This window comes from Harpia harpyja, chromosome 5, assembly GCF_026419915.1.
Source record: "Harpia harpyja isolate bHarHar1 chromosome 5, bHarHar1 primary haplotype, whole genome shotgun sequence".
Classification (NCBI taxonomy): domain Eukaryota; kingdom Metazoa; phylum Chordata; class Aves; order Accipitriformes; family Accipitridae; genus Harpia; species Harpia harpyja.
Window position 1 is genome coordinate 54,384,359 of NC_068944.1, and position 23,232 is coordinate 54,407,590.

General features: G+C 40.5%; 1 protein-coding gene across 4 annotated transcripts in view; it reads left to right on the top strand.

Moving 5' to 3' along the window:
- Positions 1–23,232, top strand: part of CPQ (carboxypeptidase Q) — a 166,595-nt gene that overhangs the window by 98,635 nt on the left and 44,728 nt on the right. For all 4 annotated transcript variants that reach the window (XM_052788674.1, XM_052788675.1, XM_052788673.1 and 1 more), the window contains exon 5: positions 6,558–6,669. In XM_052788674.1, the coding sequence (XP_052644634.1) occupies positions 6,558–6,669 (112 nt within the window). The remainder of the gene's footprint in view (positions 1–6,557; positions 6,670–23,232) is intronic.

Here is a 23,232-nt window from a genome sequence, read left to right on the forward strand (position 1 = left end):
ATATATATCATAGAATCATAGAGTCATAGAATGGTTTGGGTTGGAAGGGACCTTAAAGATGACCTAGTTCCAACCCCCCTGCCATGGGCAGGAACACCTTCCACTAGACCAGGTTGCTCAAAGCCCCATCCAACCTGGCCTTGAACACTTCCAGGGATGGGCCAGCCACAACCTCTCTGGGCAACCTGTTCCAGTGCCTCACCACCCTCACAGTAAAGAAATATTATATATATATATATCTAACCTTGCATGTAAGTCCAATTCTAATCCCATGCCATATAGTGCTATGTTGCTGATGGACACTCAACATTTTGTCAGTTTTGTCTTCCCCAAATGCTGAGATGCTGAGCTTGAAATAATGGTAGTATAGATACAAAATGCAGTGTCTCTGCAAGAACTATTTAAATGGTTATCTTTATTATGCAGTGCTTAAGAAGTTTCCTTCAAGTCTCTATCCTGTGGTTGGAATAGCTGGGCTGGATTCCAGAAAGGAAGATGATGTCTGATGCATTTGCTGCAGTCTGTGGGCTGCTACAGCACATAGGATTACAAGTTCTGATTAGAGTTCAGAAGGCCTTTGATGGAAAAGCCAAGGGACTTATTTACAGAATCTTACTGCATGATACAAATAAATAACTATTGTAAATATTTTAAAACTTAAGTAATGTTGGTTTCTATACAGGAATGTGGTTCTGGACACGAAGTATCAAGTAGGAAGAGTTGATAACTCTTAATTTGTTATTGGTTTTGCAGTGTGAGTTGAAGAGAGAAAGGTTTGAGGTGAAATAGGGAAGAGAATGGGTCAGGGCAAAAAACCTAATTACACACCAACATTTCATGCCATTAAGATGACAAAACTTTTTCCTAAAAAAGGGGAAAGAGAATACAGTCTGCAAACTAAGAATTACTTTAAAAGAGGAAGGTTGCTGTGGACACTAGTGCCAGCTTTGCTTTGTGGGTAAGCAGTAGAAAAGCATATTGCTTGGTGTTGCCATTTTCCAGAACATATTTGCAAGCACTACTGCGGATAATGCTAATACGTCCTAAAATTGCTGCGCCAGATTTACTACTCCTAATTTGCAAATCTGTGTATATGAAGACTTTATTTAATCATAGTTTTGAAGGCAGATTAAGAACGATGGGCTTAAATTTAGTCCTGACGGCTGTTTTATTAGCGCACTAGTTAGGTACATGATATGCTGCCTTTCCCTTTTCCCTTATTCTCATGCTGTTAACACAGTGAAATGAAGAAAATCTTTAGATCCTTATAATCTGAAGCCACCTGGCAGTTCATAGTTGTCATGCTATCCAAATGGAAAGATTACTCAAAATGTACTCCCTATGCTTAGGAGGACAGGCCTGAATTTGGTGCTGGGTTCCTCTGTCTGAGAAGCTGGGATTAAAAGTTTTTCAGTCATGCTTTAGTTAGTATTAGAAATTTTGTTTGGGACTGGGGAAAATAGGAAATGGTGAAGTGAGAGAGTGTATGCGTGAGTAAAAAGAGTAATGAGTATCTGAGGAAGGAGAGAATTTATAGGCAATTTTTTAATTGGATTGAATTGGGGATCCTGATTCTTATCTGACTTCTTTTCCTCTAATTTTGGTCCAAACACAAATCAACCGTATGTGGTGTTCATGTGTGTAAGTTAAGTACTGTACAAATATCCCATGCACTGGGAAGGGATTCATGCAGAAAAAATACCCAGTCAAATAATCTAAGACCTTATTGTGGTACCTAGAGCTTAAGATGGACCTATTTAGAAGCAAACGGGAGAAAAAAGAACCACAAAAATTTAAATAGGAATGCTTTTCGTGAGTTTCCAGGTAATTGGGAACCGGGTTGGAACACTGTAGACCTGTGCTGCCTGAGCAAACTACTAACTTGTGGCAGTATTTGGCTGAAAATGTGGACAAGCAGTTGAAAAGAATTCAAGTTACAGTTTAGAGCACTTCACTGTTTTAGCTTGAAGTTTTGGCATACAGACACTTGGAGTTTGTGTCTTGGCTAAAGATGCTTGATCTGGTTCTAATAACCTGTTTAGTTTTTGGTCATCCCATTCTCTGTGTCTGTGATCCTTGTTTAAGTTTTCTGTCCTCTCCATGCAAGTTAAGGTGCTCCTTATCTTCCCTTTCTGCTGGAGGAAGACATAAGGAAAAATACCTTTCAGTGGTTTGGATAATGAAAAATATTACTAAGCTTTTCTAAGAGAATGTGTTGATAGCCAGATTCCATCAATAAAGGTCCTACTTTGTGGATCCTAACCTCCATCCATAAAGTCGTCTTCATCTATGAAGGGCAAAGATGAATGACGACTTCAGTGCTCTTCAATTACTGTCTACCTTAGTGACATGAAATAACTTTGCATGCTGGTTTTCACAACTTGATACAAATGTTATTCTAGCTTAAATTCTGTGATTGAAAATGTTACTTACAGCTCTTTCCTAATGTTTATTATTTATGATCTCTAATGTTGCATAGAAAGAAGCCTTTGCCTTGTACCTCTACAGGAGGAAGTAAGGTTGTGGAGACTAACTAGAAGTAGAATAGACTTTTCTTTAAATTCTCTCTAACCAAGCAGAAGGTAGTTCGCCTACATTTTATGAGGTTACTGCGTGACAAATGCAATAGGCATGTGTGACTATGTATGGAATGGGAGGTTATTTTTTAGTGGCAAAACCCATCCTGCTTAGAAAAGGATAACTCCATGATGTATGCAAATGTATGTGAACATGTGGTTCCTCTTCCTAATCTTCTTGGGTTTAAAATATAAAATATATATTTATATAAATATATAAAATATAATATAAATTTCAAAATATTTCAATATGCTTGATTGAAATGCTGGACAGGACTTAAAGGCATCCAATAGAGGTCATAATGCTGGTGCAGAAGGAAATAGAAGAACTCATCTTCTATTTGAAATGTTTCCTGCAGTTTCACTTCTGTTATATTGTCTCAGGACTGTGTCTAGAGTAGCATTTCTTAGCTGTGTCACTGCAGAAAAGCCAAATCTTAAGTTGTCGTGTTGCATGCAAGCTGTCTTATCCTAAATTTATTTTTGGTCAATTTGGCAAATGTGTATTGCTGTATTTGTACTGGCCTATACCATTGCTTGTGGTTTCTCTGTATATTTAAAACAAATACTTATACTTACATATACTTACACTGCTTTGCAATGCTTACATTCTGCTGGCATGTGCTGACATTTCTATAGGGAAGTTTGTGCAAATGTAAGTGACTAGTCTATGTGTAGGTTTGGAGCTGAGAACCACGTAACAGATTTGAAAGCAATGTGGAAAATGCAATAATCGTATGTCCTTGATAGTGTTAACTGCCTTTGTTATTAACCCACCTGTACAAAGAACTATAATACTATTATTTTATAATATTATTTTAAATAATATAGTGGTTTAGAGTGAATTTCAGAAATATTTCCATTCATTGCCCAGACACATTATATCTACTTAAAGACCAAGATAAACATAGGTTTTTTGTTATTTTATGACTGTGTCTTATTTTAAGAATGTCTGTGGCTAGCTATCAGCAGAATCACTGAAACATTCATTTTAGCAGCTGCTGCAAAAGCATGACAGTTTAAAAAAACAACTGTTCTGAAAAAACTTTCACATAGAAGTACATTGGTTGTATTTATGTAATTGCTCTTGGCATCAGCTTAAGTAAATTTAAGTAAAAGTTCATCCATAAAATTATCTGACTTTCTCAATCCACTTGAACCTTGATCTGTTTTGGTGTAATGTTCTGGACTTGGTAAAGATGCTTTATGATTGGCATCTGGAACCCCAAATGGGATTACACCACTGTCTTCTGGTTCAGAATTTCCTGCTGTTGCAACATGTGTTGTTTCACACAAATGAGGAGTAATTCCCTCTCAGACACTCATGTTGAGATTGCTGCCAGGGAACAGCATTAGTGAGGTGTTCTTTCACTGCTAAAGACAAGGCATCACTTCTATTGTAAACTTGGTTCTCTCTCAGTGTGTTTACAAACTTGTTCTAAATAATTTGCTTCAGCTTGAAACTCTGTTTCCCAGGAAAGTGAATAGTTATCTTCTTAAAACCAATTTTTGCTTTAAGAACAAATAAACTACATGGTAATTTTGAATTTGTGGAATAGACGTCCTTTATACCACAGACAGTTGTGCTTTCACTCAGAGCCTTTTCTGTTCTTTTTAAATTATTATTTGCAAATTCCTTATTGAGTGGACAGTAATGAGACTGCATCAGTCGACTGCAAAGTGTAGTGGTGTTTGAGCTCTGTCCTCAATAGACAGGTTGCAGTGGGGCTGCATGAGCATCCCAGGCTCTCAAAGCAGAGTTCATTCATGCATTGCCCTCACCACCTGCAAGCGTGTGTGTGTGTGCGCGTGCGTGTCTGTGCGCGCGCGCTTAGTCCTCCCTTAGAAGAAAACAAAACAAGCAAGGAGTACTGCAGTGAGCACTTGCTGTCTGCTCTCCTTTCAGAAAGGTTTCTACCTCCAAAGCTGGCATAACTTTTCTTAGATTATCCGGTTTCAAGCTATGTTGCTGTTGTAGCAGAGGGCTGCTGCAGATTAAGTACTTCTACTGCAGGGCAGCATCCCTGGAAAACGTGCTGTTTGCAGTCTTTCATGCCGGGCCTGGGAGTATCATGACATTAAATTGCAGGAATACCTCCTGAGTAAATCTGAGGCTTTTACAGAGGGGCCTGCCATCCAAATTTAAGCTCTTTTGAAGGAGGGGAGGTTTTGGAATAAGGGCTGCAGCATGTCTGTCTACTACCAAGAAAATCAGTCTGTGCTGGAAAGTAAGCACATGTTGAGTTAAGGGTGCATAAGCAGAAAAGAGAGTTGAAACATCTGAGAAGGAAAGATTAAGCTGCTCTTTGGAGTTTGATCACAAGCTTTTCCAGCTTCTAAGGCATGACACTTCTGGTTTTTGTAATACACACATTTATAAACATTTCATAGTGTATTTTTTAAATTTAAAGGGGTTTGGTGCATTCTGCTTGGGCATATGGCAATACAATGGATATGACTGCTAATTCATCATGGCCTGTGTTTAATACAAAGCAGCCTTTTAGTTGTTACCTGAGTTTGTATTTGTTTGGATAAAAAACATGGTTGGTTGATGAGCACTTAATGCTTTTTGTCTTGCTGTGATCTGTTTGTCCGTTATTTTTAATAACCAGTGAAAATGTACTAAGATTTCTTTCATGCGAAGGGGAAAATAGAGATCTTTGTGCTTGAGCCCCAAGTTAGTTCCTTGCAACGTTAGCTGCGCACTTGACAGCACAGGCTGTCACCCTCCAGGTGTGATAATAGGAAAACCTCATTATGTTCTCATTTTCCGTGCTAGAGTAGTTGTCCTGTGATGAATGAAAGCTGAGATGATATACCAGGAGATCCTCATCCCTTAGGGAGAAGAAGGTGGCAGGAGGAATGAGTATTTTTCCCCTTTTTTCTAGATCCCACAACTCTGAGACCTGTTTGACATCAGCCGACCAGAGAGTGGGAAGCATCCCTTCATGTATGGCCAGTTCTGGGCAGGACACAGGCAGATGCTCCAGGGTCTCCTTCAGTTTTTCCTCAGTGCTGAGCTGTATAGGTTGGATGCTTCCACTTGCACCTTATCCCAAGGGTGCTTTTTACTGGTACTAGTTTTTCAAAGATTCCTTGGGCACTCCAGCGGCTCCCTGCTCTTGTTTTTGTCCTATTGCATCATTTAACCACACTGCCTGCTCAGTTCAGAGTTCTTGTCCCTCCTTGACCTCTCCATTGCAATCATAGATCCATCAGCCCTTCAGCTTCAGGTCCAGTTAGGGAACTGTCTCACTTCTGGTATTGGTCTGATGCTGCTTGTTGACATTTGAAGAGTTCGGATCTGAAAGTGGGTGTTTCTGGAGATAGGTATACTACTATACTCTACTGTAGCCACAAAACTTTCTTTGCAGAAGACCCATCTGGGACTTGCTGCCATGTTGTTTTTAATTTAAAATATCCTTATGACTAATGGAGCTATAAAATACTTCGTCATTGTTGTAGCACATATGGGATCCAATAATATATTAGAGGTCCTCTGTGACAAGTACCATAGATATATAATAAAACAACAACCTCTGTCTGGGAACACTTCAGTCTAAGTTCATATTTCTTCCTTATGCACCCCAAAATAGGGTTAATCAAATTTCATGCCTAAGATCTTAAACAGCTGGAATATGAAAGCAATTTTCACCATTCTGCAATGTAGTAGTCCTGTATCTCTGGAAAGTATGCTCTTTGTTAATGTACAAGACAAAGCCTTTCATTTAAACATTTATTACAGCGTATCTAGTTTGATTTAGGCAGTGGTTTGAAGCAGTAGGATGCATTTGGTCATCCCAGATTTATATTCAGTGACTAGAGAACAACGTTTTAATTTTATTTGAAATGTTTTCTTCCTCCAATTCTAAACTAAAATGCCGAATTTATGACAAAATCATTAAAATGCTTTAATGCTGAACTGACTTTTCTGATTCAGTGTTTTTATGTAGGTATGTTTTCTCATAATTGCTTTTCCAGATTGTATTGGTCAGTGGACATCTGGACAGCTGGGACGTTGGGCAGGGAGCTATGGATGATGGTGGTGGAGCATTTATATCATGGGAAGCATTATCACTCATTAAGGATCTGGGTAAATATTTAATTTTAAAGTATTTTTAATGCATTACATTTCCAGGACATTTTGTATGCTGTCTAAACTGGATTTTCTATTTTATCCATTCCTCTGAGCACACATTTTCATACTTAGTATAAATATTTTGCAAGTTTGTCTGTTAAACTCCTTCCTTCATCACAGGGATCATCCAAAAGCAACACCATCAGTCAATGATCTAGAAAGTGCTTTGAGCTTGCATGGTCACCATCATCATAGAATGAAAGTTCAATGGAAGATACGATATCTAGGTACCTTAGAAGAAAGCCACTCCTTTTCATTTTGTCTTCATTAGTTCCTCCCTGTTAATGAAGATGAAGCTTCATGAAGCCACAGATAGCCTTCTGATATTGTTCTCTGCCTTTTAAGCAAACATTGTGTGGTGGGTTGACCCTGGCTGGATGCCAGGTGCCCACCAAAGCCGTCTTATCACTCCCCCCACCTCAGCTGGGCAGGGGCGAGAAAATATAACAAAGGGCTTGTGGGTCGACATAAGGACAGGAGAGATCATCACCAATTACCGTCACGGGCAAAACAGACTCAGCTTGGGGAAAATTAACTCAATTTATTACCAATCAACCAGAGTAGGGTAATGAGAAATAAAACCAAATCTCAAAACACCTTCCCTCCACCCCTCCCTTCTTCCCGGGCACAACTTCACTCCCGGATTCTCTACCTACCCCCCACAGAGGTGCAGGGGGATGGGGAATGGGGTTTACAGTCAGTTCATCACACGTTATCTCTGCCCGATGAGTCAGGGGCAGGACTCATCACACTCTTCCCCTGCTCCAGTGTGGGGTACCTCTCACGGGAGACAGTCCTCCATGAACTTCTCCAACATGGGTCCTTCCCACGGGCTGCAGTTCTTCACGAACTTCTCCAGCATGGGTCCCTTCCACGATGTGCAGTCCTTCAGGCACAGACTGCTTCAGCATGGGTCCCCCACGGGGTCACAAGTCCTGCCAGAAAACCTGCTCCGTGGGCTCCTCTCTCCACAGATCCACAGGTCCTGCCAGGAGCCTGCTCCAGCGCGGGCTTCCCGCGGGGTCACAGCCTCCTTCAGGCACCCACCTGCTCTGGCGTGGGGTCCTCCACGGGCTGCAGGTGGATATCTGCTCCACCGTGGACCTCCATGGGCTGCAGGGAACAGCCTGCCTCACCATGGTCTTCACCAGAGGCTGCAGGGGAATCTCTGCTCCGGCGCCTGGAGCATCTCCTCCCCCTCCTTCTTCACTGACCTTGGTGTCTGCAGGTCTGTTTCTTTTACATGTTCTCACTCCTCTCTCCAGTTGCCGTTTCTGTGTGCCCCACAACTTTTTTTCCTTCTGAAATATGTTATCACAGAGGCGCTACCACTATCGCTGATTGCCTTGGCCGGCGGCAGGTCTGTCTTGGAGCCGGCTGGTTTTGGCTCTGTCGGACATGGGGGAAGCTTCCAGCAGCTTCTCACAGAAGCCACCCCTGTAACCACCTCCACTACCAAAACCTTGCCACACAAACCCAATACAATTGTCATTCAACACATTCCTAAATCTTTCGCTGTCCTATGTGTTGCTTTTACAGCAGCTACTCAGTTAATTCAATTCCCAACCCCTTACCTCGCTCTTGACAACTTCTCAAGACAATTTCACCTAAGTCTCTCTCAAGACCATGTAACTAGGACTGGATCCAGGCAATGATCGTGCCTCTGGTCTTTCTTCTTTCATCTACATGTAAAGATATTCAGCAAAAATGATTTTGAACTTCACAGAAGCTCATATTTCCCATGTATATATTTCAGTGGTTTTGTTTTTTCATTGAGTGTTCTTCCTAAATAAATTTATATCCTGCCTGGACTTGTTCCACCAAATATTGATAGATACATCTATACCATCAAACTGGTGCGTTCTCAGCTTTGCACTTGAGGGCTGATTTCCTGATTATGCTGCTTTTATGTTGCTGTGTGCTTGAGCCCTGCTTTGGACTGTGACAGCTGATTTCCTTGGCAAAGGTAGTCCTGGTCAGAGGAAGTACATACTTGAGTCTCATCACTACAAGGATACACTTCTGTCAAATTTGGCTTAACCGTGGTGACCTGTCAAATGTTGTGGGCTCATAGGTCTCATCAAGCAACATTTGACACTGAGGCCTTGCACACTGTAGTATCCTGCTACAATAGGTTTGTGGGATGCAGAGCAACGTTGTTTCCAGGGATCACTTTGAATCATTCTTGGTAATCAGCAGGGTGACAAGGTGATTGGGGTCTGGAATTTGGTCTGTAGATCTGCTGGACACTTCTGGAGTTGATATTCTAGCACACAGGCTGTCAGCCCTGGACTTGCTGGTCTCCCTCCTCCAGAATTTCTGCTCAGCAGAAGTATTCGTAGAACTAAACCTCCATGCTGTCATTGCTAAATGTAGATAAAGAGGGAGAGAAAGAGGAAAAGGCAGCTTCTAGCCTGGATTTGTCTGTTCCAGTAGTGCTATGGATAAAATGCCAGTATGGACTTGCGCAGCCTACTGCCTTCTGGTTTGCATAGCCCCCCATGTGGGATCTGAAAGGCCAATTTCTTCTACTCATGGGCTTCACCTGACTTGTGGGTAGAAGTGGGCTGCACACAGCATGTTATTGTAGAAGGGCATGGTCTACATATGCCTACATAGGGTGTGTTTGGTGGGAGAGACGGTCCACAAGGTAAGATGAGATAGGGCCAGTGTACGTGCAAGAGGGAGCTATGGTTGCACAGTCATCCACCTGTGTTCTCCAGACACCCGGCCTCTCAAAGTTTGGTCTGGTGTCCTGCTGTCCCCAGTCTTCTGTGGCCTAGTCTGATTTCTGGTCTCCAAACTGCAAATTCCAGTCTTACTACTTGATCTGTAGTTTTTTGCTGGTTTTACTTCCATACAGGCTTTTGTCGCTATACCCCTCTAAGCTAGTTCAAAACAGACTTCTTAGATTGTCAAGTTGACATCCAAGGATGCTTTTCCCCCTTCATCAGATGGAATTATTTTTCCTCATTATTCCCTTTTTCCAGAACTGTATCCTGTGGTCAAGAGGAATGCACCATGCATTCATTAAAAACTAAAATCAGCTGCTGCTCCTCCTCATAGCTCTGGCAGAGTTTAAATAATAAACTAGCTTTCCCTGCTTCCGATCAGAAAGGTTTGTGCACATGAACGATCTCAGTGTTTCTTGAAAAGCTCTTTGTAGACAAGCTCTGTTATGTGACTAGCCACTCTCATACTGCAGTGGTGAACATCAGACATCCCTGTGAATTCCTATTCCTTTATTTTGCTTTATTTGAACCTCTTATCTTTCATTTTCCCAGCCTCGGAATGATTGGAATATCAGTCTGTGATGGAAAACAAAGTGCATCTGTTTTAATTTTTTTTTGTCTTTTAAAAGTAAACTAAAGAGGATTCTTCTGTAGAAGAACAGGCCTACTTCTTCTTTTAGTGTTTTTTAGTCTTTCTTTTATGATTCTTGGAAAATTGTCTATGCTCCCTCCACCTTCAGGAAAAAAAAAAATTATGCTTCTGTGTTTGCTGACTCTATTCCATTCAGAATAAACTGTTTTGTGTCTCTCTTAAGGGCAAGTTCATGGTGGCATTGTATAATTCTTATTCACTGGGTTTCCCTTCACGCATGACTGAAATGCATCACTCTCTGCTTGTTCAAATATTTGATTTCCTCTGGTAGTAGCCTGTGTGTTTGCTGTACGACCTGTGGTGAAATGCTGTTTTCTCAGCTGGGAAATGCCGAAGCCTTTGCTGATGCTCTCTGTTCTGGCCAGCTGTTGTGTTCAGCTTTCCTTGTTATACCACTGTTCTTGCAGGAACGTAAGGCTGGGAGAAGACTTCTGGGTCATCACATCAAACCTGTAGATAACCATGGGGGATAGGGCCTTTCACAAACTGTCTTACATAGCAGATTGGTTAATGCAGATTTTATATCTTAAGATGCACATAAAATCTGCCAAAAGGACAGCAAAATAACAGATGTGCAGATTGTGTGAAAAATGAATTAATGAGTTTTATTAAAAATCAATTCCATAGATTGTGTTTTGAGTGAGCATTATATTTTGAACTGTGGAGACTTGGTTTAATATTCTTTTGGACCCTCATAAATTCAGTGTCAGACTAGTCCACCAAATATGTTTGACCTGGGGATAAGCCAACTCAACTGGCTTGTCCATAAGCACGTGTAGAATTTTTTTACTGTGTACTGGGAGTCTTAAAGCCATGGTGCTTTGTGTAGCCATAAAAACTGTGTCTGTGTTTACGAGAGCATAAGTGATCTTACAGCTATGGTGATATGATCTTAAAGCTGAAGCGAGCATTCTGAAATATGAATTCTAGCATATGAAGTTTGTATCGTTTAGTGAGAAATACTGCCACTACTTCTGCCATGGTCCATTGGTTCAATGAAAGCAAGATATTACCATGCTATTTAAGCAGGTTTTTTCAGTGATGATCTAATAGCACTTCATCATTATATCACTGTGACCCTTGGATGTGGCTGGTGGACACAAGTTATGCCTGTTAATTAGGATTTTGATAATTCCATGTAGTACTTAAAGAATGATTATACTTTAAACACCATTCCATACTTTCAACATAACCTCCTTCCCAAACCATTTAATAGCTATTGGCTTAGGACCAAATACATGAAATTCATTGAAAAATCATTAAAATTATAGTTTAAGATGGTCATAATTTATTTTAAGCAGTGCAGTTTGTTTTCTTGCCTCAAGTAAAATTTTTTAACAGTTTTTGCTTTTATTTCTAAGTAAATCAGTTACTTAATGCGTTAGCCTTTATATTTCCTGAATCTTCAGTGTTAGCTTTTATTTTTTTAATCGAGCTGGCAGTTTCTGTACCATACTGATATCTTTTTCTCTTTCTGGTGCTTTTGTAGATTTTCAGACACTATAATAGTTACATGTTCCCTACAAGGACACGTAACAGTAGCACAATCTGAAGTAGTTTTACACAGTCTTCAAAACGTCAAACTTTTGGTAGGATTTTTTTTTTCCATTTCACTTTTTGACTTCACATGAATGCTATTTCTTTTTGAGAAAACGGGAACTACATGAAGACCAGATTGAACTGAACTAATTTTGTATTATATTACCAGAGGGTGGAATAAAAAGATTTATTTCATGTAAAATCCCATGTATACATTTCAAAAGAGTAGTACCTTAAAAACATAGGGCCAGATTGTGAACTACTGTAGGTTTTGAATACTGTTTAGAGCTATAACAATTCAGTTAGACCTGGAAAGTAGAATTGCTAAAAAGTGGAAAGTTTCAAGTTTGTCTGAATACTTTGCTTCTAATAGCTGTAATGTCTCTCTGCCCATCTTCCACACTGGGATGACAGGAAGGGGGCACCTGCTGGAGGTGCCATTCCCTCTCCTTCTCCTCCAGGGAGGAAGCACAGGCAGCAAATTCAGAGCAAATGCCAACATTTAGATGGTTACATTTCAGCAAGGTGAATCTTGCTCCAAGTGGCTTTTCCACAGCCACCCTGTGCAGAAAATTGAACCCTGTCTCTTCTGTGCGGCTGCAGCTTCACTCTCAAAACACCCCTTTCAGCAACATACAGTTAAATGTCAGCACCAACTTGTGCACCTGTTGGTACCAGCACTGGTTGTAGACATCTCCTGACTGGAGTAAACAGAAATGTTTTCCTTAGTGCACCCGTATCAAGTTCTCCGTATCAACTATGCTCTCACAGCTGCTTGCTTTGCCGGTAGCTAATCTCAGAAAAATTCACCAACTAGTGGCCATATTGACTAATGTTATCCAAAGGGGTCTTTTCTCCTGGTGAACACTGAAGTTTAACGAAGCACAAAGGAAAGAAAAACAGTATTTTTTTTCCTGGAACTCTTGAAGCCTATATACGCCGCTGATCAGCAAGATTTGTGGTGAGCTGCTTCGTGGCTTATGTGCTTAAAAAACGAAGAACTGGAAGTGTTTCCACAGAAGTTGTTTATGTGAAGAAAGATGAAAGTTTCAGCCAGTTATTGCTCTTTATTCCTTTTTCTGGGAATAAAGACGTCTTCAGAGGCACTGAGGCAGTTTGTGAGCTGGTCTGAACTGGTAAACTCCCTTTCCTTCAGTGGAGCTGGGGCTGTTGTGATTAGCTGAGGATTTCTGATGCTTAAGAAATTACCCTTCATAACTGCATGCAGGGTGTCCAAGGCAGTAAGCCTGTGCAATGTGCAGTTTGCTTGCAGCTGTGTCTGGCAGCTGCTGCCCTCCCCAGCCCGCTGCAGTTTTTAACCTTTTGATCAATTTTAATTAAATTTGATAGAGGCATAGGAATATTTAGAATGTGAAGTTCTGATATGTTCTTTGCACATGGGTGATTGAGGAGAGATGGGCGAGTGCATTATGTGCCAACTAAGGGAGAGGCAGGAAGAAACTCCGCTTTTATCCTTTCCCTGTGATGACAAATGCCTGGTTAATCAGCACACGTGTAGCTTTGGTGTAAGCACCAGAGCCTCTTTATTTTTAATCTGTCTGCAAACCCAGTGTGATAGGTAGCAAGTATTGCTAAGGCAGCAGTGAGAATGTTGCTTGGGGTAATTTAGAGATGATGGGAAGGCACTGGGGGTGTTTTAGGGAGGAAGGGCTGAGGGGTTCCCATCTTTAAGCCAAGGGAATCCAAGCGGTGTTGCATGAGCTGTGATGTGGTGTGAGGGCATTTGGAAGCTGTAGGAGAGACAGCACTCAAGCAAATGGGGGTTTTCTATGTTTGCAGAACAGCTGTGTTGCTAATTACAGTCTAGAAACCTCAAACCCAACTTGTTTTCAGTTTGCATTTATAATTCTCAAATTTTATGTTTGGTAGTTTGTGTGCAAAAAAGAGCATCTCTGGAGTGGCCAATACCATCTGCCTCAGCAGTTTCATGTTAGTCTGGTTAATGCTCTGGTGTCATTTGAAACACAATTTCTCTTGTCCCTGTGTCACATGAGGTTTACAAAAGAAGCTGCCTTTCCAGGTGAGGTGAAAGACTAGTTAAGCAGCTACTCATAAAAAATCACCATAAAATTACACCAAATTTATTTTGGTGCCATATTTTGCCTTGGGTTGGCTATACAGGTTGGACAGATAGCCTGTGGGACTTGACCCTGCTCTGGATGTTGGTTGCCAGTTTCTGTGAAGGAGGTATTTGTGTTCATCTCCCACCACTTCAAGCCCGCGGCTGCCACCGTGCTGGTCTTGCTCAGGACTAATATTTCTGTATGATGTATTTGAGCAAGAAGCAGGTAGTATGTATCTGATGATTTCTGAGCTTTAGCTAGTGCTGTCTGTTTGCTCCTAATCCAGCTGTGTTCCTGCATCACTTGGCTGAGGGACATTTCCCAGCTGAGGCCACAGGCTCTCTGCCCTGCTCCCACCCCGGGGAGCGCCTGGCCAAAGCCAGCTCATGCTCCAGCGCTAGAAAATATGGGACTTTTACCCCTGAAGGGAGCTTGAGGGAACTGAATAATGACAATAATAGTAAAAGGTCTTTAGAAGGTGGTCGTATGGCAGTGTCAGCTTTCCCAGCTTAATATTTTAAGCCTCCTAACTGCAGTAGAGAGCCCACTGGAGTTAGAGATGCAGTTGATTTTGATGGATGAATTTCACTGCTTTCTTCTGAAAAACTTCAGACATGATAACTGTTGTGTCTCTTTTTAATTAAAACAGCTGGAGCCAATTTTTTTTTTCCTGTTGAGAAGGGAAGCTGATGGGGTCTGCTGCTTGACACTACAGTCTAGTTTATTTTCAGTCTCATCTCTGCTAGCACAGGAGGAATCAAATAGTCAACAGGTCCTTTGTTCACATCCCAAGTTACTTTCAGTAACATTTACCCACAAGCTCTCTCTCCTTGTTCAGAAATATGTTTTATACCTTTCCCTGGCTGTGTTTGGGTCTCACTTGCTCCATCACTTGTCAGCTCTTGGTGCCCTGCCAAGCCCAGAGCTGCACACATGTCCGCCAGCGACTGCCCAGTCTGTGTGTTTACGGGGTGCATCTTCAGAAGAAGCCCAATGGCTGTCCTGTGAATTTGCCAAATTGCAAACTTATCCTCTTTCCCTTCAATTGCTTGAACTGCAGCAGTGTAAGGCATTGCCAGTTACTGCTATCTGAACTCCTGCCTGTGTTGAAGGAGTCAGTATAGACTTCAGGAAAGGCTGCACTCCAAAGACCACTATAGTGATGGATTGTGGTACAGAGTAAATGTTTCCCCGCTTTTGCTGTTGTCTCATGCACTGAGCTCATGTTCAGTCATGTCTGCGTGCCACATTAGACCAGGAAGTCTCCTGCTTGGACTGTGCCTCCAAGTGCTTCTGGGAATCCTGATTCTTCCATGTAAAAAAATATTTGCTATGGGGAGCTGCCAGAGCCAGTGAATAACAGGAGTCAAGTAGATGAACGGGGCACATTTTCCTCTTCCGCACCCAGGGCAGGATGCCTGATGCTATTGCTGCTAGAGCAGCCTGATGAAGGAAGGATGATTGTTGACAAAGTCTAATGCCAGCCATCACACCTTTTACACGGCTTTCCTACATTCCTAGACGATGATCTATACGCACATGAGGAAGGGAGAAACGTATGGTGGTAGGTGCTATGCGTAGTTTCCCCTCTTCCTCTCTTTGCCAGCGTTACGGGGAAATGGAGTTTCATGAGTCAACTTTCCTATAGATGTAAACATGGATCTGGCACAACCAAATTTCTCTGTCATAGGAGAAAGGCATAGAAAACTACAGAGATGTTTTTAAAACAATGCACGTAAGAATTTTTAAGGTACTACCTGAATTACATTTTATGTAACTCATAAGGAGTTGATTAGACAGTTTTTTCCCCTTAAAACTTATTTAAGGTTGAAGTTGTAACTCTCATCTAAATTATACCCGTGACTAATGTGACTGGAAAACCGTAAGACAGATTTTTATGCAGTTCACTGTAGTCTTTGTATGAAGTTACATTTCTCAGGTCCAAATTCACTGGCTAATATATGAGGACTAAAGATATGTTCTATTAAAAAAATGATCACTGAAGTAATTCCTTTTCTGCTAGTTTAATTGAAGTCATATAACTGCAATTTTAACCTACTTGCCAAAAATTTTGTTAAACATTTTTCTGAATTTCCTATAGCTGTGGTGGTGTAGTTGTTTGCCATCTAGTAGATATGTTCTGAAACATGATTAAATGACTGCTTTTACTGTAGGGTGGTGGGTTTTTTTTTTAAATTAAATATGCCTCATATTAACTCCTTGTTCTTACATTCTTTCTACTTCCCCAAAGTTGCATATTTTATTCTGACCTTCACCTTTTGCAAATCTATTAAATCTACTTGGCATGAAATACCTGCATATGCAGATGCATTTATTCCTTCATTTCAACATTTGGTTGAATACATATTTGGCAAATACTTAAATCTTCAATTTCCGTAGTGGATTGGCATAGCAGAGGGGTGACTGTAGACATACAAAGTTGTTAATGTGGTGGTAAATTTAGGCATACAGCCCTCCATAACAATGTTGCCCTATGTTCTGTGGACTGCTGCTTCTTTGCAAGCTTTAATTTACCCAGGAAATTCAAGATAAAATGTGTGCTTTGTTTATCTATAAAAATCTTAAAAACCTGGTGACAGAGGCTATTGTGATTTTTTTTCAAATCTGTAATGTGGCTGACGTGGTGAAATGCTGAAATCCTTCCCAGATGAAGTCAGCGGCATCTTGTCCTTACTGTCAGGTTTTTTTAAGGTATATATTTTCAATATGGAGAGACAAGTGTGGCTGATGTATTTTCTGACTCATCACCTCTGAGGACAGTCTAACAGATTTGGGGTTTTTCTGATCCAAAGAGCAGGGCAGCAGAGACAGAAGGCAGAGCCACCATTCAGTAAGATCAAACCATGGTTGATGCTTATAATTCAGAGAGTGCAGGAGCGGAGCCCTGCATTGCCTTTTCTGCTTCACAATTTGATGAGACCTCCAAATACCTTTAAGGAAGAAGGCGCTCCTAAAGAGGAATAAGGTGCGTTTTAAAGGTGGACAGCGTCCTCTTCCTTTTGTGGGACTTGGAGAACATGGCAACAGTATCAGAGCAGGGCAGGGGGTGGAGGAATCCTCTACTGACTTGGTGCTTTGCTGTCTTACACAGGCAAGTAGTGGGTTTCCTTTTCTTTTTTTTGTAGACATGACTTGTATTGACTTTATGACACTACACTAACCGGTTCTTTGTTTAAAACCCCACGTGCAGAAGAGCACATTTGTCAGCACTTCTCGTCTGAGCTCTGCCTGAGCCGTGCTGCCGGGTGGCAAGGAGGTGGCCCCCAGAGAAACCCTCGCTCTGGCAGCGTTGCTGCCTGGCTCAGTTGCAGCCCGGCTCAGTTGCAGCGCATCACACCAGGCTTTGGGCTCGGCTTCCCTCTTCTCACCCATCTCCCCACTCAAAAGGCTTAATCCATATTATTTTTGTTACTAGATTTGCAAATCATTCACAGCTTTCCCCTCCAGTCTTGTATACCCAGCTCTTTCCTTGACATTTCCTCTTGGATATTCCATCGCTTTCTTAAAATAAGCCTACCTCAGGTCTCTCACGTTTCCCACCTCCCCTCTTCTGTAAATCTGCCCTTCCTATTCTGTCGTAAACTCCTCAGCCTCTGTAAAAACAAGAAAAAAAAAATTGTTTGGATTAACCTCAGTGTCTCGCTGCACTGCCATCGATGCTGCTGTCCCGCCAGCGGAGCTCTGCGAGCCCCAGTCCTTCCCCAGTCCTTCCCTCGCCCAGCTCACCTCCCGCTTGCGGCTGTGGCAGAGTCGTGTCCTCTTACCCCCCAAAACGTGACTCTGAGCATGCTGCCAGCCTCAGGCGAGATTAAGCTGCAGTGCCCAGCTTGGCTCCTGCCTCCGCTTTCATTTCCCACTCTCCAGCCCCTGACCTGCCCGTTTGTTGTCTTCTTCCTGTGATGCCATGCCTCCTCTCCAGGAGACCTCATTTCCCTTTACTGCAGACCTTCAAGACTCAGAGTTTTACTCACTTCCCAGCGCTATCCTGTGCAAGCACTTCGTCCTCAGTGCTGCAAGCAGAACCCCTATCAACAGAGAAAAATCAAGCAGATGATTGCATTGCATTAGACTATTTTAAGAAAAAAACAAAGGCAGTTTCCCAAGCAAAAAGCTGTTTCCTGTGTATAAATTGAGCTTCACTAGGGAATTAGCAGTATATCATAGTCAGGGCTTAAGTAATACTAAAAGGGTTTTTTTGAGGTGTGTTTTGCCTTACTTTTTGAAGCTTATAACTTTAATAGCCCTAGATTTTCTCTGTTAAATTATTATTTTTCACTCAAATAAAAAACATTTCTTCTTAAATAAATGTCTAACTAGACAGACACTTTTCTGCACAAATAGTGAGATTGGTTGTCTGAATCATAGAGGATTGTATTTCTAATAACAGAATGAATGCCAAAATCCCGCTGGTTTAGAATGGAGACTTATTCTTGGTCTTCAGAGGAAAAAGTCTGGACATCCTCAATTAATTGCATTGTTACTGTCACCCTATACATTGCAGTTTATTGCTATATGTATATTCTTTGAAATTAGCCAGAGAAACGGCATGCTAGGGGTAAGAGCTTTTTTCTCTAAACGGTGCTTGCCCATGCCACAGAAAACATAAATTAAGTAATAGTCTCTAAAATACTTGGGAGTATTGAAATCTTCCTGTTTTCTATTTCAAAAGCTATCAAAACCCTGTCAGAAAAGCAATATAATTGGGTAGCAAATGTTAGGAATTTATGCATCCTCACTTTATTGGGACCTTAGCTTACTGGGACTTCTAGGAGAGGCCAAAACTGCAGACTAAGTGTGGGCTTTTACTCTGGAAATACTATGTAGAAGAAGGCTGCGACACCAAAACTGTGTACAGTCTATTAGACAAAAAGAAAAAGGACTTAAAAAGTTATTGTGGCTTGATGAAAGTGACCTTATTTGATAGTTCACTTGAGGTCTAGACCAGAATAGGGAATATTATAACTAAAAATATCAGTGATATAAAAAATAGGCAGTTTAATGAGAATGCAATGAGACCTAAAATATGTAACTTGCTGTGAAGCCCAGCAGTTTAATTAAACCAGCAAATAGAGCATTTGCTGAGATTCTGGAAATTTCAGAAAATCTCCTGTTTCCCAATCTGTTAAGGAGCGAAACTGTTTCCACTTTAGCACATCAAATCTAAAAGAAAATGAAAAAAACCCTCTGAATATTTGACCAGATTTAAAAAAACTTAACAGAGCATTGCTAGTTTGGAGAGGATTTTAATGTTGCATAAAGGGACTGCTAGTGTGTTGTATGCAAAACAGAGCAATTAAGAATGACTATCGATACAGCTAATTTGACCCTAAAATATGCACCAGAAATTGCGTTTGTTCTTTTTTTCTTGCAGAAGGCTGCTAGTAAAGTCACAAGAGACTTGGGGAATTTCCATGAAAACTGTGCAACAAAGAAGACATGGCAGGAGAGAGGATGGGGAAAACAGGAGACATAGCATGGCGGAAACTTAAAGACTGAGACACAGTTTCCTAAGACACTGTTTTCAGACAAACTCAGTTGATACTGCAATAAATTAAGAAGGATGAGGACAAGCTAGTAATCAAGAAAAGTGTAAGTGCTTCATTAAAAAGGGTAGTAGTCATGTGTTTGTCAGTGCTGTGTGTGTTCCAACTTCAAACTCTAAACCTGCAGCTCATCATCAAAGGAGTCCTTTTAAACCAGAATGCCATCACGTGAACAAGCCATGGGTGACTGGTGTATTAGGTGTGTATCAGGGCCCTCTATGAATTATTCAGGGAATAATTTCTAAGATAAATTTGTGGCACAAAGTATCAAGTGAGAGTCTCAATGTTTTGTAGCATGCCTGGGAGAAAATTAAGTGTCCAGCTAAAACTTTCAGCTCCAAAAAGCAGTGCATGGGACATGGACAATAATCTGCTGTTGTTAAAAGCACAGAGTTTGAGCTTAGTAAAGTCATTGTCTTGCTTGAGTAATTTCAGCTGGTACGAAGCACATTACACAAGTAGAATATTGCTATTGTAACATAGCCGAAGGAAGAGAAGTGTTCCACATCATTGATATTACATCAAGGACTTAACAGAGATCTTATTAAATATAACATTTCATTCTTGTTTACAGAAAACTATGCTGATACTTGAAATGGAAGCAGATTGTACCGCTGTGTTTGATGATGAATTCTTGTCTTCTTTAGCAAAATGTGGAGTACTGGTTTTATTTTTATTTTATGCTGTGGCAGACGTTTTAGAAATTCCAGGCATTTTATGAGAAGTGCTTGCATGATAGAAATGTCCCAACTAATGTCACACAGTAAATCCCCTATGTCTAAGCAACTGCAAACCAGAAAAAGGTAGGGAGTGCATTAGGAATTTAATGATTGTCAGCAGCATCATCATGTATCTTACTACTTTTTGTATAAATACCCTTTTAAAGAAATTCCAGGCCACAGGGTAATAATGCAGAAAAATGTGTCACTCGTGATGTTAAATGCAGCAGTGGACAAGACTTGAGGATGATGCATCTGTATATACCTCTCCCTAGTAGCTCCTAAAGCAAATACATAAGTGGCTTAGGCAGTATTAGAGAGTAAGGGATCCGGTAGTGCAATTTGTTCTACTTTGATGCTCAGTTCAAGGCTTTGCTGGGCCATTTATGCAGGGCTTGGGAGGGTGAAGCTGACAAAGCTCTAAGAAACCTCATGGTTTTCACAGTGTAAAAGCACATGGTGGGGGGCTACAGTTATTTTCCTTTTTATTAGATACAGATGATCTTCAGCCCCATCTTTGTACTGCTAAGGAGCTTCTCATCTCTTCAGCTAATGCAACTTCTTACGAATGTTCTTAATAATCAGGAGGGGTGGGAAATAAATACAGCTTTCAGACTGAAAAAATAGAAATAGACTTTAGAAATTAAAACCAAGAAGATAGTATTTTACCACTGAATACTATAAATGCAAGTTAAAATACTTTACCTGTTAATCTACTCACATCCGTTTGCAGTTTGCTTATAGGCCTCATGTAAACTGAACAGCTATTTGATTTGCTTGTGGGTAATTCCAGTGCCTTGGCTTGCAGGGGAAAATATCCTTTTTCACAAAGGTGGAATGCTTTTCATATTTTCAAGAGCTAATCAGTCTTATAACAACATGATGACTTCTCTTGAAGAAGTCTGATTAGCCATCTATACACTGGTTTTTTAGAAAATCCTATATCTTTGTACTTAATCCTCCCCATCAGTAAGGATTTATGTTTATAAAGTGGGAAAAATATTTACTGAAGGAAATGTAGTATTTACACTACCGATCTCTTTTTTGATTAAAAAAAAGACACAATTCAAATTCTCCCTCCTGGCTTATGTACTATCATCTTGAGGGTGAAGCAAGTTTATTTTTTTACATTACATGTGACAGATGAGCTTAATTTGTCTGTGCTTGTACCAAACTGTACATTTCAGTTTCGCTGTGTGGGAATATCTCAATTCTATCAAGCATGAGCAAGATATGTAGGACATAAAATTCAGGTCTTGTATAGCATCCTGGTAAGTATCTGTCACAAGGACATCATCCACATGTGTAAGAACATGTGTGGATTTAGTAAACGCTGTCATGTCTAGAAAATATCCATTTTAGATTTACAAAGAATGTAAAATGTGTATATATAAATATATATGTGCATGTGTGTGTAACACCTCCATGTTATTTGCTGACAATTATCTTTTAAATAAGTTATGAAAGAAAAGCTTTTGGCAAAATACTTAGTTGTAGTTGAGGTTGAAGTAAAACTGATTAGTTAATACCACTTCGTTACAAATCTTTTTTTCTCAAGCATTTAGTATTTTGGCTAATCTAGGCTTGCTGCTGACATCTGCAAGTGTGAGCACTCTGTGATGGTTTAAAAGAAAATAGAGTCAATATGAGCTGCATCTTAGTGTGACTACAGTGTTTGTGGTACCCAAGGACAACAAAAGAGCTAGCAGCCACTCCAGCACAGAGGGCCTATAATACAGCAAGTGTCCTGCTGTACTTACTACACACGTTTTCTTAGTCATAGATTGACCATATCAATGTTTTTATTTCATTCTTTAACTTAGGAGCCCAGGTGCCCTATAGTATTTTTTATGCTTGGGGTAAACCATAAGGATGTAGAGGTTGATCAGTAAAATGCACCTTTGTGGTAAACTATGATTATGTTTCCCAGTTAAGGGTAAGGTAGAGGGGGAAAAAAAAAGCTACTTCATGTTTCTAAAACATTGGAGATTTGTAAATTAATCTGTAGCTGGAGGAGGATCTATAGTTGTTTTGGTTTTGGTTTTAGTTACGTGAGCATAGAAAGAACAATTTATTTGAGTACCAGCTATCACCTTTTCAATGTTGTCCTCCTGTAAAACCCTACTATTCTCTTTATGAAGATGCAGCAGTAGGATGGAAACTGGGAATTCAGTGGTTTTTTGAACAGGTGCTGAGCTGTGCAACTTTCATTTGAGTTACATAATCTCAGATCCCAGTGACCCAGGGAGGACACGGTAGGATCCCTGCACTGATGCATCAGTGAATGCTGTTATAACCTGCTGCACTTTGCCAAAATGATCTATTTAAATGGTCTGGGTAACTTGACAATTTTTTTTCCTGCTGATATCCTCTTTTTTTTAGACTACGTAATATGTCATTTATATAGGTAAAAAGGAAAGAGGCACTATTTTATCTGAGAAACAGTTTTCCTTCATTTTATAATTTGCTACCTACCCCTCTACATGGTACACCAATCACAGCACATATTTTTCTAGTCCAAGTGCTATTTTATCATGCCTTTTCAATACATATTTGGGCTGTGATCTGCAAGACTTTTGATTTTGTGGAGATGATACCTTGCTTAGGAACCAGTAGTTTTTAAGAAGCAAGCCAAAATAGTTAAAATACATTAAAAAAAAATATTGTAACTTAAGTACAGTACTTCATATTTTTTAATAAAAACGTGCATTGAGAATATTCTTAGCAATTTTACTTGTGAATATTGGATTTGTCTGATGTTCTTTGCTCAGAATAGCTGTGTTTTTAATAACAGGTAGATAAATACTTATCGCTTTCAGATTAAGATAATGAGGAAATTAAATTTTCCTCTGTAGACTTTGTTTTGTATTTAAAATAACTGCCTCCATAGCTTATATATATATTTATTTTTTTTTAACTTGCCCATTTAATTTCAGTAGAACACAAGTGAATCTGCTGACAGAAATCTGTGAGATTGGAAGAGCTGATACACCACCTCCAGGACTGGAAAGACAAAGCTCAGCAGGGCTTTTTTATTTCCCCAACTTTAATGGACAGAGGCAATGATGGGCTAGGAGGGGGCCATAAGAATCTCAAACTTCTTCCCCACAAGTGAGCTGAGACTTTCTCAAGCTTCTGCAGAGCAGGAGAGACTGGCTGGGCTTACAGCCCATCTGAGCCCAGCACAATGTCCCTGATCACTGACCCGAGTCCCCCTTAGGGCAGCAG